The following is a 16112-nucleotide window of genomic DNA, read 5'->3' as shown; positions in this document are numbered from 1 at the left end:
TTGGTTTTATTCAGTATTTTTATTCTGAAACCAAGCTTTATTTAAATGGGTTTAAGGTAAGGTTTTGAGGTAAAGCATAACAAAAATCAATTGTGGCTTCAGCTTTTCAATAGTAGATTTCAGCTTAGTATTAATTATTCTGTGACAGTGGTCTCTCTCAATACCATGGTGCGCCTGTTATGCACTGTTTTACAAGGAAGAGAAATTAGCCTTTAACAAATGATTCAAATTGATGTCAATACAAGATTATTTCTCTTTTTTTTTTTTTTAATTGTGGCCAAAATATGCAACAAAACTTAAAGGTGAAAGCATTTTGATGCCGGCATTAAAATGACAACCAATTAAAACATAATAATAATAATAAATCTTAAATTCTTATTTCAATGTCTGTTGCAAATCTTTAAAAACATTCCACAAAAATTAAATTACATAATATAAAAATTATTATCATTATTATTATCATTATTATTATTATTATTATTTAAATGTGTTTTAGGTTCTACATACATTTTGATACTTGGAACTGTAGTGTTTATACAAACAAAAGTATTGTTGATTTAAATCTGGTTTACTTAACTTAATGCATTTTTAACTGTATTGTTCACCTTATACATGGAAGGTTTATAGATTTTCATCTCCCCTCTGTAACTTGTCTGTCCAGTGACATTGTGGGGCTTTTACTTTTTGGTTTTAAAGGTTAATTCTAAGTTTTTGGTTACAGTTAGAATTAAGTTTAAGGTAAGTAAGTTAAGGGTTGGAATGGGGGTTCGGCAAATATCAGGTTTAGGATGAATATATTTCCTCAAATTAAGAAGAACAAGTGACAGTGACGTGTTTTTCAGGATTTCAAACCTGAAATTTCCTCAGCAGCGTTGAATGTACTTTTAAGAATGAATCATTAAAGTTTAAGAAAATGGAATAATCAAAAATCAAACCAAATTACGTGACTTACTAATTGTTCCCCCGAAAGATTTTTGCAGTGGACTTAGTACTGCAGTGTCAACACTATTGCCACATGCCACATTTACTGTGGTCATCAGCAGATACTCACAGTCATATAAGACATTGAGCTTTAAAGTCTATGTCCTTATGCAAAGTTGGCTCGAGTTTGTCATGAACCAGTCTGGTTTATGTTTGCCTTAATGCTGCTGTGTAGATGATAGATTGTTTAATGTGATGTTTCTGACTGAAATTTCCCTGGACCAACCTGTCAGGTCAAATTTAATTTATCATAAAGTTTGATAAATTCCTCCCAGATTGAGTTTTGTCAAGTCAGAATAGAGGTATGCTCTCTTTTCCAGTGGCTTTAGTGAAGTGGACAAAAAGTGGCCTCATTTGCTGCATTATATAAATGAAGCTAATAGGAAACCAAAGAAATACACGATGAAGGGTCTATGAACTGATTGTTGTTGCACAACTTTTCTGGAGCTTTCAGGTAAACATATGAACAGTGTGTTCCTGCGTGTTTCGCCATGTGTCATACTGTGTTCATACTGCCTTGTGCAGTCCCACTGGGCAGTCCATGTTGTGACCCTCAGTGCACCCTGAGGACTGCAACTGGAGATAAACACACAGGAATTTTGCACAGAGAGCAGTCATAGGACTTAGCCTCAGCTGGACTCTTATTTGTCGCTGCACAGCTGCTTGCTGGAATGCAGCTGTCTTTAATACTTCTGTTGCTCCATCTGTGGAGGAATGTGAATGTTTCTTTATCACAGCATGGTAAGACAGACTTTTTCAAATACTGAAGCGTTATGATTTAGCTTTGTCAAAGTGCATATGGTGCTTAGTTTAAAACATATGATTTCGTAAAGAGATGACATTGAAAGACTTTCATGAACATTGTATGTCTTGAATAGTGCCATTGTTTTACTATTGTTGTAGTATACGTTTATCAAAATTGTATTCGTGCACAGTCACACAGCCAAAGCTGTTCCTATGTACATGTTTATATATGACTCAGAAAACTGGCACCTCTAGCACACAACTGTTGAGAAGATGTCCTCATCTTTACCTTTACATTTACATGGTGTCATGTTGTTGTTGTTGTTGTCAGTATGTTCAAAGCTCCCAGACGTTCCTCACGCCAATGTGTCGGAAGAGTCCGCAAAGGCTGAATACCAACAAGGAGATGTTATATATTTCACTTGTCAAATCGGTTATATATCAGGTCCAGCCATCAAATATGCATGCACGAGTGAAGGCTGGTTGGCAATCAATCCGGGAAGGTGCTACTGTAAGTTTAATGGCTTTCTGTCCTGGTCTTTATTTTGTTGCAATTTGGGTGCAATAGATCCTGGAAGAAAAGCTCTAGGAAGTTCCAGAGTAGTTTGACAGAATATTGACACAATTGTAATTGAATACAAATAATGATGATTAATGATGAGGAAATATCTGAAACAAATCTGTAACTTTCCTAAAATTAACTGCAGAAGTAACTGTAATTAATCAGATTACGGTGCATAGAGAGTTGTGGAAAAAAAGATGCACATTATGTTGCTGACAGTGACTAGTACCTAGACATAAATCTTCTCTTCAATAACACCAAACAATAAAATGGCTGCTACACATAATAGTGGTATTGTCAAAATTAAAAAAGAGGGAAGACAATCACGTCACTGTCACTTGTGCTTTCAACTAAAACCCAACAAAACATCTTCTTTTTTGAAAAGCGCTTGGTTAATAGATAATCCTTTGTCTTTTTTTTCTCAGTAAAGCCATGTGGACTTCCTGATGACACTCCCCATGGCTATTATGAAATTACCCATGGTCAAGACTTTGTTTATGGAACAACTATCAAATACTTTTGTAATGAAGGGTACGTGGATCTAAGATGATTTATAGAAACTAGACAATATAATCAATATGGTCAATTTTCATATGAAAATGTATTATTTTTGCAGGTACCACATGGTGAGCAAGGTAGACACTCGCGACTGTATGGGGGGCAAATGGACCAATCATGTGCCAATATGTGATTGTAAGTCATAGTGACCATAGAGCAGAAATGTGTTTCACTCTTTAGCTTCGCAGTCAATAGAGTTGTGAAGGGGAAGGAGGTATTTTCAGCACCCCTGGTTGCAGAAGTAAAAGAAAATCTCCTGGTTGAATAAACGGTAGAAAAGATTAACCAATGCTTTAAGAGAGGAAAAGGTACAAGAAGGTGAACACAAAATGTCGCATTAGAAGTTATCTGTTACTCCTAAGGAGCATTTCTGCAAGAAAAATCCAACTGGTAATATAATCTGTATTTAAAATCAATTTGCTTTTGAATTCTGGTTTAATTTTTGATAAATTCAGCAACTTTGGTGACATATTTTGTTCCCAACTGTAGCTGTTTTGAATTTGCCTCTTGTAATTAAAAACGAGCCTGGAAAAAAAATAGTGGAACCTGGGACCCCTGCCATTTTGCGAATCTTTGGGGACGCTCTGCTGTTTGTTAGAACCCCACTCATCTGATGAAATGTAGACATCAAATTGTTACCTTGCTCAGTTATTTTCCTTTCAGTGACCTGACTGACTGACTGTTTACTTTGTGTTTTAGCTTCGAGCTGTGACCACCCACCTACAAATGAGAACATTACAGTAGACGGTTTACCAGAAAATGACGATCCTATACTTCCTGACCAGACCCTGAGATTCAGCTGTGACCTTCCTGGGAAAACTCTGAATGGCAATCCAGTGCTGAGATGTGGGACAGACGGAAAGTGGAATTACCCTTTCCCCTCTTGTGACGGTAACCCCTTTAAGATAAAAAAAAAAAAACCCTGTACACAATATTAAGACTATGTGATACTTTTAAAAAAAATTTAGCATGTTGCAGCACCAGCTATATTATCTCTATAACACTCAGTAATGACTGCACACACAATGGTGACATAAACCCTTGTCCACTGAACCTCACAGAATTTTTGATTTGATAATCTCTGTTTTATTTTTTTTCAGACAAGACTTGTAAATTTGGCGTGATGCCTCCTCATCTCAATGCAGCTGGATTTCCACAAGCTAATGAAACCATGAAGGTTGGAGATGTATTAAAGTTTCATTGCGATGATCAATACATACTGGAAGGGTCGAAAGAAATTCACTGTTTACAAAGCGGGGATTGGAATGCCCCCTTTCCGACTTGCACTGGTATGTTAATAGATAGGATAATACTATTTCCATTGATTTTACTCACACTTTTATTTGCATATTTGTGTTTACCCAAATTTTCTAGGGCCTCATTAATGGTGTTCATTTCATTAACAAAATTGTGATAAAATATATTTGTTTTAGTGCTTATACTGTATAAATGTATTGACGAAACATTCTCTTCTTCAAAACAGAAAAGTGCAAAGTCACAAGAATACCAGAAAATGTAAATGTCTACACACAAGCAGCAGGCAATCAACTAACAAAAGGACAAAAGTTAAAGTTTTCTTGCCGCCTTCGTGGTCATATTCTTCGTGGGAGCAAAGAAGTTGAATGTCTAGAAAATGGACGGTGGAGTCATCCTTTTCCCACGTGTGGAAGTAAGTGAGACTTTTTTGTGTCCTATTGCTCCTTATTTAGTGAAATGATGGGTAAAAATGCACTGCATTGCAGTCTCAGAGGGCCTGATTTGCTCTGTTTACCCTGCATTTTACCAATTCACGCTGTTGTACTAATTCATGGTGAAACTGTTATCTCAGGATCTAGTGATCACTAAAGTCATATCAAATTAATCCAGGTGCCAATTTGTTATATAATATCATTACTTTGTCAGTTTGTGATAATGGTATTTGTGAGCCTTTGAGTTTTCATAAAAGCAACTGTAAACACATTTTCACCTGCTGCTCACTGTATATGTTTGGATATTTAATCTGGACTGGAATAAATGTATAACAAGGTACGCAGAACACTGTGAAACTTGAATGGTGTCACATCAACCCGACCACATCTGGAGGCAGTTCGGTTCACAATGTGATTGTCTCTCAGCCAGATGTAAAAGCAATCTGACATGCACTTCATGTGCTGTCCACCAAAACATCCAACCTTGCAATATAATATCTGCTCTTTGCAACTAATGCATTAATAAACTTTTTTAAGGTTATCCTTAGGCAATGGCAGCATTAAGGTAAACATGATCCAGGCAGCGATTATTTCTCACCACAACATAATTGGGGAAAAAATTATACTATATAAATGTAATTTCTAGGCGTTGGTGTTCAGCAAAAAGCTACAGATGAACCTTTCATTTGCAAAGGAAAAATACTGTAAGTACAGCCCATTAAGTAGCATCACTTTGGGAGACTCTCAAGGGGCCACTCGGCCATGCAGGATGAGGGTCACATGACCACTTTTGATTTTTAACTGCTGTGAACAAATCACAGTACGGGCTGAATCAAGGTAAACACTATCCTTGAGAATATCTGGTGTACAGAGTCAAGTGACACCAAATGTTATTTTCTGGGTCACATGGCCAGATAAACAGCACATTTTAATACCGGGTGTAAATGTGGGCAGGTTACAAAAGCTATATATGTATGTCCAAACTAGAGCTTCTCTGGGAATTAATCAGTTGTGTTTATTTTTATGGTCGTAAAATTGACTTTAATGGGCTAAAAATGTGACTGAAAAATATTGCGTAACTGCAGGAGATCATAGCCATAGTGAAAATGTAATAACTGTAACATAATAACACAAAAACTTGTACTATCTGTCATTGCCCACATTCTTTTAGCTTCTGGGTGTGGGAGACCACCACCTCTTGCAGATGGAGACATCATTGGAATTCCAAAGTCCGAGTACAGACTAAATGAAAGGGTTAAATACAGCTGCCAGGCTTACTACATTATGCAGGGTGAGCCCTTCAAAACGTGCCAAAATGGTGAATGGACTGGAGAGATGAGATGCCTCAGTAAGTTACAATCCCCTTTATATTCTTCATTTTGCATTCCGTGAGGACTGCATAGATAAGACTAATTTTACTTTCCAGTGTTTGTGTGTCTGCTACACGCAAATGTGAGGAGATTAATGTTAACATATTACTTATACAGTGCCGTAACAAATTCTAGTCATTAGACATTACATCATAAAGGTAGAGAAGCACTAAAGAATAAGGAAGATGAGAGTGAATCACACTTTTCAGGATCTGTTTTACCTTACAAAAAATAAGTCTTAGAAATGTATAATTCCCATGAGACAACATGTAAAAACATCGTGGAGAGACAGAGAACTAGTCTGTCAAGTGAAAGGTAACTCAGGAGGTAGCCACGGCTAGTGTAAGCTAAAGCTAAATTACAGATTATCTGTAATTGAAAAACATCAACTTTGATTAACCAGTATCTTGCAGAGACAGTGGCTCAATTCAGTTACGATGCACAAAAAAACAAGTAACCTACACTTCTGTTTAAAGGTAATTTAAGGTAACACTTAACATAACAATGTGATTTGGTAAGAGTGAGCTATCTTTAAATCATGTTTAAGTTACATTTAAACTGTGGATTGATTTTTTTTTTAATGATTTTATTATTGATTTTGAAGTACAGTACTCTAAATATTGTTTAAAGGCAGAATGCAGAATCTGAATGTTTTTAGGTCTTATCCTAAAAGATATAGAATGAAGGTATTATAGCCTGCCTGTATCTGTTTCGCAGTTCCCTGGCTAATAATGTATGCTCTGTGTGTTGAGTATTGTAAAAGAATATATTTCTGATTACATTTATATATATGTATATATATATATATATATATATATATATATATATATATATATATATATATATATATATATATATATATATATATATATATATGTATGTATATATATGTATATATATATATGGAGTGTGCTGTACAGTGATTCCTGATATTAAGAACATGCTGTGTGTCTGTTTTGCAGAACCCTGCACTGTGGATAGAGAAATGATGAACATCCATAATATTGCGTTCAGATATACCCATGAAGATAAGTTGTATTCAACCCATGGTGATGCAATACAGTTCGCGTGCACCAGAGGAAGACCTGTTGGCACAGTGGGAATGCGTCAGACTTGTAATGATGGGGTGATGGAACTACCATCTTGCCAGTAAAGTTTTCTAGTCAGCTGGATGTGATAAACATGAGCTCTCTGGGCAAAGATGTATATGATTAACCAGAGTAGAGTCATGTACTGATCCAGTGTCTATACTTCAGTATTGTGTGTGGTAATTTCAATAAAACATATATATGCTCACTCACTCTTTTCTGCTTCAATATGTATTATAAAAGTCAGCTGATTGTGGTGAGAGGAAGAGTTGTGTCAGCTTTTCTGAAGAAAACTGTTCTTTTCAGGGAGACAAAAATACCATGACTCCATATGTAACTGTCTGTAAGCTGTGCTGGATATTTCAATACATGCATCACAAAGAGTTGTAAATGAAAAAGATGTTTTATACTTGGAATTGTTCAGTAAAAGTCTTTTGCTTTCAGCTTGCTACCCTTTATAATTCAGTTTAAGAAAGTAGACTTTGATTTACCTGCTTATGGAGGCAGGCATTATTAACATTAAACCAAGAATGAAATAAAATATCCACATCCATTAACTGTTGTCAATGTCATCCAGTCTCCTTGCTTTATTATAGACCCACAAGCATGTGACAAATAAAATATAGTTTTTTGTTCCTTCAGCATGCTCTGAAGTCAACAAGTCCCTCATTTCTAATGAGTCCCATCAGTTCTGATGCTTTTGGGAAACACCTCTTAAGCTTAAAACAAATTCTTCAGATGACTTCTTATGATCATCTGAACCTTAAGATACTCTTGACACCCTACTTTTCTAGCAGATAGGTTTTGAAAGAAACAGAAAAACTATTACTATAATGAATAAATCTATTTATTCAAATTTTACTGCCAATACAAAATGTTCATAGTAAAAATATCTTTATCTCATTTGAATATGATGAGTGAAAGACTGTGTTCTTGGTTGAAGCATAAGGCTGGTGATATTCTGTATTATTGTTGCTGCCAACAACCCATGGAAAGACCAAAAATGTCAATCCATCGCTCTGTGATTTTGCCACCATAACCCTAACATAATTACTTTCCTATCCTGAGATGCTTGACAATGTTGCTTCTTTATGGGTATAATCATTCAACTCTCTTCTTATTTTCAACTTATACCATAAAAAAGACCAACAATTCATTAGTACATCCCTCAGTAGTGAATACTGAATATTGAGTACCCCAGCCAGCCTGTTGCTCCATATCTCAAGCCCATTTGTTCCTCCTGAAGACAACGTCACCTGTAGTTTTGAGCAAGCATTTCTCAAACAGAAGTAAACAAAAAAAATAGAGACTGATAAGATACCAAATTCATTCAAATACAACATGTACAGTGTGTACATTTAATGGGAGTACATAAAATACCATATGTAAGAACATCTGGAATTTTCAGAACTGCAAACAGTGATTGTTGGTTTGTTGCATTGCAACATGTGATGTACAATCTCATGGGACAGTCCATTTTTTGAATGTCACTGATCCCTGCAGGGACTCAAAAACACACAGGACCTCTGCTCTCAACATTTGTCAAAGGAGCATGAATTTGTCTTTTATCCTTTTATTTCTCCACCTGTGGGGAAACATAGAGGTGTCTTTGTCACAGAATGGTAAGAAGCATTTTTTTTAATACTTAAGTCTTATGATTTAGGTTAAGGTATGATACTGTATATATATATATATATATATATATATATATATATGTAGTTGCAGTTCTGAAAATCTGTGTGTGTGTGTGTGTGTGTGTGTGTGTGTGTGTGTGTAGTATTGCAGTGTAGTATATAATAATACTATTCTAAGTAGAATTCCCTTATCACACAAGAATTATAACCACATACCTTAAAGAAATTGGCTAAGGATCGTTGACACACTGAATGACTCCCAATAAAAAATCTTAATGTTTTCTGTCGAGGTGACTTATAGACATACTTCACATGGGTATCAATGTTTAAGATGCCCATGTTTCTGAACAGATGTGTGATTTATCTGGTGTAAAAGCATTGCAGTCTTGACACAGGTTCATGTGGTCTGTGACTGCACACTGCTTTTTTTCTTTTAATTAATTTATTTGTAATTCTTTATTAGAAAAAAAATCTACTATTTCTATTTCTTTTTACTGACATTATGAGAGACGCTTCAAGCTCACATTGCATGCAGATTTTTCTGGATTAATGTCTATGTACCCTACCAACTTGTGTAAAAAGATTGTTTACACAGTCTTTATAATTATTCTGGGAGCCATAAAGTGTAAATTCCATTAATTTAATAGTTGTATTCTGTGTTCAGCTCCCTCCTACCCCTTTTTCCATCTGCATATGAGGCAAATAGTTGATAAAAACAATGTAAGATCTTAGAAGTTCTCACACTGTCATGTTCTTGTCTCTTAGCATGTTCAAAGCTCCCAGATGTTCCTCATGCCAACGTTGAGTACAAAGAAGGAGATGTGATACATTTCACTTGTGCACCTGGTTATACATCAGCTCAAGCCTCCAAATATGTATGCACGAGTGATGGCTGGCTGGCAGTCAGTCAGGGAAAATGCTACTGTGAGTTAGATGTCTTTCTGTTCTACTCTTTTACCTCCGACTGAATGATAACAGGTGTTGCTCTCAGGTGTGATAAATTATGCGGAGGGATTCCTATGTGATTTTGTCTTAGTGGATCCACTGAAATAGGCCCCATCAAATGATGGCAGTTATTAAACACTGTATCCAAGGGCTGAACTCCTTCCATACACTAAACTGCATCTTACTGTGCAATCCAATATTGTATGAGTACACTGAAGCTGACCCTTTAAAAACTGCATTTATCACTTTACATCCAGCATATTTTGTCATAAACACGTAAAGGGAGTTCAGTGTCAGTACTCTTCAAGATGCAAACAAACCACCAACCTTGCCAGTAGTGGCCGACCCCCTGTACTCAACTGAGCTCAAACTGCCCCAAAAAAGCATCCACACAATGCCTTCAGTCAAAGAGGTCCCTGGAGAGCATCATGGTCCTACTCTCCAGGTCATATGACAATACTTACGTGATGAGGTGGTTGGGTCATCTGATTCTGCTGCGTTGTGTACGCCTCCCTTTTGGGGTATTCTCCCACATGGTAAGACATTGTGAAGGGGACTGGCAGTATGTAGTTTGGTATAAGTATCTCCCATACTCCAATGAAACAGGTTCACTGTACAAAGACTGTAGGTAGCCCAGATATAGTATGTTATGCATCCATTCAGATGCAAGTTATTGTAACCACAAATATACCATTGTTTTTGACGTGCTGGGCGCAAGGCAAGGTAAGTCCTTTTCCCCAGCATTTCACCTGTGTTTGCCAAAAAGTTGTGTTGGATAATTTGGGCATGTAATGAGCACCTGAAGTAGTTCTGTGGGTCTTTGATAAAATTTTGGATGCAGTGATTAGTGAAGTCATTCATTTTATGGGGGCCCATTTCTGGCTTTCTCATCCCATGTTGGCTGCCTTGATATGACAGTCTGAGGACCTTCTAGAATAAAGGGTTAAAGCCTGTGTGAAATTTAACATATCTGAGGAGATGGTTTACTGATTAAGTCAAAGCTAAAATTTACATCGGATTGTAAACTATAACCAAGCTCTTTGGTATCTGTAGAAGTGAGTATAAAAGTACTGAAGGGCTGTTAATTAAAGTCCTCAGCCTCTACTTTCATAATGCTGTAGTACTACAGGCTGGCAGATGTTTTTAGTTTAAGTGACTTATTTAACCATCTGTTTTCTTCAGCCGACAAAATAAGACCTAGAAGTGAATGTTTTTATTGATATACCCATTATAGTAAAGGGTGTATGCCAGCTCCCCAAAATAGCTTATATCAAAAGGAGAGGAATGAAATGACTGGTAGCCCTTGAGTGTTGTTTGTTTGCATTGTTAACTTTTTCCAGTAAAAAAACTTTGGATGATGCCCCCCCCCCCCCCACCCTTATAAATAACTAAACATGTGCCACACAACTGATGAGACAATATGTGAAATTTCATCTTCTTTTTCCATGCTGCTGTGCGGTGTCTTTTAGCATGTTCAACACTCCCTGAAGTACCTCATGCCCACGTTTCAGAGGAGACCAAAAAATCTGAGTACCAAGAGGGAGACGTGATACATTTCACTTGTGAATCTGGATATACATCAGGTCCAGTCATCAAATATGTATGCTCAAGCGAGGGCTGGCTGGCAGTGCGCCAGGGAACTTGCAACTGTAAGTTGACGGTCTTTCTGTTCTGCAACTTCAGTCAGCAACTTAATCACTACTGTTGTGCTGTTGTTTACACCTTGCATGTCTTAAATCATGTAGCAGGATTGCAATACGTAGGTCACAAAACATGCAAAATGTATGTCTACAATTAATATTTTTTAAAAGATCCATTTCCATTAGACTCTTTAGGGGAGAAACTCTTTTTCAGACATGACTTTTGTTGCATGAATGTGATGGCAAATTTTCTCATTAAAAGAAGTGTTCATTCATCATTCAAAAAAAGCCTCAGTCTCTAGAGTCACAGTGTGTCACCATGTGCATCTTGTTTTTATTCATTCACACATGAGTCTTTGAGTGTGTGTTTTCATTTATTTTGTTCCCCTTGCAGCACAGGGGAAAAGAAGAAATATCACAGGACCATTACTATCTCAGTAATGGAACATTTACAGAACAGAATTATGTTTGAATGCCAAAAAGCCATCCCCTTAAGAAACAGATGCATCCAGAAATCTAACAGATTCCCTGAAAAGGTCATAAGTGATCAAGAATTCATTTTAACTCAAAATTTCATTAGGAAATGGATTAATTATATATACAGTTATTAGACACAAATTTTCCTTTATGAACTTACACTACCAATCAAAGGTGTCTTACTGCTTTCAGCTTTTTCATTTAGTCATTTAATGACTGTTTGTGTTTAGTTTCAGGTTCAAGCTGTGACCGCCCACCTGCAGGTGAAGGGGTTACAGTATATGGGTTACCAGAAAATGACAATCCCATACTTCCTCATCACGTCCTCACATTCAGCTGTGACGGTCCAGGGAATTTTCTGATTGGCCATGCAGTGCTGACATGTGGTCAAGACGGACAATGGGACAATCCATTCCCATCATGCACAGGTAACGATCAAAAAGACAGTGCCTTTTTTAGAAATCGTTTGTCAAGCACGTTACAATCCTATTGATAGATTTTATAAGGTGTTGTAATTGCAATGGCTGCAGGTTCATGTTTTGAAGCAATTATTACTGTAACTGTTGTTCAGGATTAAATAAAATTTAACCTGCCATTATTGATTGTATTGGTCACCTGAGGGCAGGGGAAACAGCAAGTTCTCCCCGTGCCTGTGTGGGTTCCCTCTGGGTACTCCAGCTTCCTCCCATAGTCTCTAAATTGCCCGTTTGTGTGAATGTGAGCGTGATTGGTTGTTTGTCTCTATATTTTGGCCCTGTGATAGTCTGTTGACTTATCCAGGGTGTACCCACCCTTGCCCAGTGTCAGCTGGATAATGGGTGGATGGATGATTATGGTCTCGTTGATAAACAGTGTTAATTTCATTATGAAAATAGTGGTTTAGGTTTAGTCTTTGTCTGTATTAGTTTTAGTGAAATAAACTAAAATGGTTAAGTTTAGGCAATGGGCAGAGTTAAGATAAAGGCAAGGTCATTGTTTAGAACAGAATAAATGTAGACTTAAAGCAGGAGACACAACATATTTAGTGTATTGACACTTAATCAAAACCAAAATCTTTCTCTAGCTGTCACCAAAATGTTTTTACTGCCTAAATCTACCCACACACTCAAAGTACGAACCCTGATCTCTGGTGTCAGTCCTGCAATTTGTATGTTCACCATCCACTGCCCTTGACCTAGGGAATGTCATGTTTGTTGACAAGCATGTTAGCTCTGCTTCCCTTACTTTCAGCTATTGATATGATTGATGATGCCTAAACCTGTACCCTCTTTCATTGCCCACATTCTTTTTAGCTCTTTTGTGGTGTGGAGCACCACCACCTCTTGCAGATGGAGACATCATTGGAATTCCAAGGTCCAAGTACAGACTAAATGACAGGGTTAAATACAGCTGCCAGGCTTACTACATTATGCAGGGTGTGCCCTTCAAAACATGCCAAAATGGTGAATGGACTGGAGAGATGAGATGCCTCAGTAAGTTACAATCCCCTTTATATTTTTAATATTGCAAGAAATGATTTCAGTTTTCACATGTAGCAGTTGATATTAGAAATACTGGATGTTAATGATTCAGAGCATAATTACATAATGATGGTTGACAAAGCTGTGAGGTGTAATGAATAAACAACTTGAGGATGTATTCTGTCAAAATTACTGTTTATAATATTCTAACAGAATGTTTTGATACATTTACCTCTTTAAAAATTTTTACAGCCAAAAAGTTTGACTCAGTATAAGATACTGAACCTAGTTACAGAGCACAAACAGTTTCTTTTTTTTTTTTATTTTATTTCTTTCTTTTTTTTTGCATAAAAAATGGAATATAAAGGCCTGTATAAGGACCTTATGTGTGAAAAACACTTTGGAGCCACACATCTGAACCAGTTCTATGTACTGTATGTTGCTGTGACATGGGGACCCTAAATTATTTGTATTGATGGAATCATAAGAGTTTTCAAACAATGTTTAAACTTGTCATGGTTGTGTGAAGACTGAGTCTGGCACAGAACAAAACGCACCTCTAGTAGCATTTCTAAGGCCAAAGCGTCAGCTGGGACGGTGTATTTGAAAAGGTTAAGATGAGGTATTCTTGTCTGTGCAACACAAACCAAATGTGAAGTCATTCCTAACTTTAATAACATTTTCCATTATCTTTTGCAGAACCTTGCACTGTGAGCAGAGAAATCATGAACAGCCGTAATATTGCATTCAGATATAACCATGAAGATAAGTTGTATTCAACCCATGGTGATGCATTACATTTCGTGTGCACCAGAGGAAGACCTGTTGGCACAGTGGAAATGCGTCAGACTTGTAATGATGGGGTGATGGAACTACCATCTTGCCAGTAAAGTTTTCTAGTCAGCTGGATGTGATAAACATGAGCTCTCTGGGCAAAGATGTATATGATTAACCAGAGTAGAGTCATGTACTGATCCAGTGTCTATACTTCAGTATTGTGTGTGGCAATGTCAATAAAACATATATGCTCACTCACTCTTTTCTGCCTCAATATGTATTAGCTGACCATTCTTCTCAGGGAGACAAAAGTATCATGACTCCATATGTAACTGTCTGTAAGCTATTTCAATACATGCACATCACAAAGAGTTGTAAATGACAGATGTTTTATACTTGGAATTGTTCAGTAAAAGTCTTTTGTTTTCAGCTTGCCACCCTTTATAATTCAGTTTGTAGACTTTGAGTAAAGTAGACTTTGATATACCTGCTTATGGAGGCAGGCATTATTTACATTAAACCAATACAGTGGCAATTCCTACAAGTTTCTAAATTATGCACATCCATCATCTGTTGTCAATGTCACCCAGTCTTGTTGCTTTATTATAGACCTACAAGCATCTGACAGTTTTTTGTTGTTTTTTATTGTTTTTGGTTCCTTCAGGATGCTCTGAAGTCAACAAGTCCCTCATTTCTAATGCATGTTATCAGTTCTGACGCTTTTGGGAAACATCTCTTTAGCTAAGACAGATTCCTAAGATTATTTTTATATGATCTTAATTTTAAGAGACTTTCGAGCAACAATACCCTGCTTTTATAGCAGATATGTTTTGAAAATAAATAGAAAAAAGTATTAATATATTGAACAGTGCAACACTGGCAAAAAGAACCAAAGTGTGTGGTCATACCTGAATTGAATTTGATTATATTTTCAATTATCTTTTGCGAAACCCTGCACTGTTAATAGAGAAGCTATGAACAACCATAATATTAGATTTAAATTTAGCTATGACAATAAGATGAATGTGACCCATAATGATCAAATTAAGTTAATGTGTGCCAGAGGAGGACCTGTTGACACAGTGGGAGCATGTCGGGGTAATGATGGCGTGGTTTCCCTGCCCAGTTGCCAGTAACTGGAAATGAGGAAAAGGCTGAACAAACGTATAAATGATTAACAAAAATAAATAGTCAGACCTTATTTACAATCTACAAAAACAATATTGTCTCTTCTCAAACGGACTGTTATGTCCACAGATGGTGACACTACTCTGTATTGTTTTGCTGACTCTGCATATCTTGCAGTTGAGAACATACAACACTCTTTTAGTGCTATTCTAGATTCTCTTGTCAACCTAGTGCTAATTCTTAATGCAAGCAAAAAACAAGTTCATGCTGTCTAACTGTCTTGTGCTTCAAGTCCCACCAATTTGCTCTTAACTTGGAAAATCTGCCCTCGGTTTTTGTGCACCAATCAGCTACAATACAAGATTGAAACACTCACTACCACTGGACAATTCAAGAAAATGATCTCAAACCATTTTGCCTCAGTGTGCTGATGCTTTCCCAAAGTACTGTCATCTTGTGAATTGTGCATTTTTTTGTGTATCTCAACATCATTGCAAATGAGGGAAGCCTCAATGATTTGAGGCTTAAACTGTTAAACCTGTTTAAAAGTATAGTTATTAACTCAGCTTCTGTGTCTACTTCATAGTTTAATAAAAGACATAACTTTTCAGTCTATTTTCTTCTTCCGCAATCAGATAAATGTATTATGAAGGAAAACATCTAAAATTATCTGAGTACCTCTTCCACCTGAACCCACAGCTGAAGAGGGAGATATCATGGAGACACAAAGTATTGCATTAAAAAAGGCCATGTTTAGCCCATGTTAATGAACTAGAGGTCAAGTGTACCAGAGGAAGGGCCAGTAGTACAGGGAGTGGGTGTTTTGATGGGCTGATGACCCTGGTCTGCCAGTAAAAACTTTAGTTAACTGGAAGTGATGGGCATGAGCTGGTTGAATAAACATGTAAAAGATTAACCAGATTCAATACGAAAAACAAGTATTATTACCAACTGCAAACATCTGTAACAATTTTAATGAATAAGGAGATAAACAATATGAGCAAATAATATGTAAGCCTGTACCCACTCAGTTTCCATGTCCCCAACATCCCTCAGATGC

General features: G+C 36.7%; 2 protein-coding genes across 31 annotated transcripts in view; both read left to right on the top strand.

Moving 5' to 3' along the window:
• The window catches only part of cfh (complement factor H), an 81598-nt gene that overhangs the window by 10835 nt on the left and 54651 nt on the right, over positions 1-16112 (top strand). For 2 of the 28 annotated variants that reach the window (XM_071486283.1, XM_071486292.1), the window contains 8 exons: positions 2057-2236; positions 2713-2818; positions 2904-2980; positions 3545-3736; positions 3946-4134; positions 4329-4514; positions 5705-5881; positions 6866-7553. The exons of 25 other annotated variants lie outside the window; for them this stretch is intronic. In XM_071486283.1, the coding sequence (XP_071342384.1) occupies positions 2057-2236; positions 2713-2818; positions 2904-2980; positions 3545-3736; positions 3946-4134; positions 4329-4514; positions 5705-5881; positions 6866-7056 (1298 nt within the window). In that variant the 3' untranslated portion in view covers positions 7057-7553. Of the gene's footprint in view, positions 1-2056; positions 2237-2712; positions 2819-2903; positions 2981-3544; positions 3737-3945; positions 4135-4328; positions 4515-5704; positions 5882-6865; positions 7554-16112 lie in introns of those variants that run through there. One more of the 28 variants, XM_071486295.1, reaches the window with a different exon arrangement.
• On the top strand, positions 8455-14182 carry LOC139626107 (complement factor H-related protein 1-like). Of its 3 annotated transcripts, XM_071486320.1 has the most exons (6): positions 8455-8613; positions 9391-9549; positions 11040-11219; positions 11918-12115; positions 12980-13159; positions 13847-14182. In XM_071486320.1, exons 1-6 carry the CDS (start codon positions 8544-8546, stop codon positions 14035-14037), a joined length of 978 nt encoding a protein of 325 aa, XP_071342421.1. In that variant the 5' UTR covers positions 8455-8543; the 3' UTR covers positions 14038-14182. The 3 variants fall into 3 exon arrangements, with proteins under 3 accessions (XP_071342421.1, XP_071342423.1, XP_071342422.1); XM_071486322.1 differs by lacking the exon at positions 11040-11219; XM_071486321.1 differs by lacking the exons at positions 8455-8613; positions 9391-9549 and adding an exon at positions 10200-10293.

This window comes from Trachinotus anak, unplaced genomic scaffold, assembly GCF_046630095.1.
Source record: "Trachinotus anak isolate AG129_WGS33_773 ecotype Australia unplaced genomic scaffold, CSIRO_AGI_Tana_v1 ptg000010l, whole genome shotgun sequence".
Classification (NCBI taxonomy): domain Eukaryota; kingdom Metazoa; phylum Chordata; class Actinopteri; order Carangiformes; family Carangidae; genus Trachinotus; species Trachinotus anak.
The sequence above is the reverse complement of the archived record's forward strand: the minus strand, read 5'-3'. Positions and strand labels throughout refer to the sequence as shown.

Coding starts and splice junctions, on each gene's coding strand:
- LOC139626107 (XM_071486320.1), top strand. CDS start 8,544: ATGAATTTGTCTTTTATCCTTTTATTTCTCCACCTGTGGGGAAACATA. Junction 8,614..9,390: donor GGTGTCTTTGTCACAGAATG/GTAAGAAGCATT, acceptor CTTGTCTCTTAG/CATGTTCAAAGCTCCCAGAT. Junction 13,160..13,846: donor TGGAGAGATGAGATGCCTCA/GTAAGTTACAAT, acceptor TATCTTTTGCAG/AACCTTGCACTGTGAGCAGA.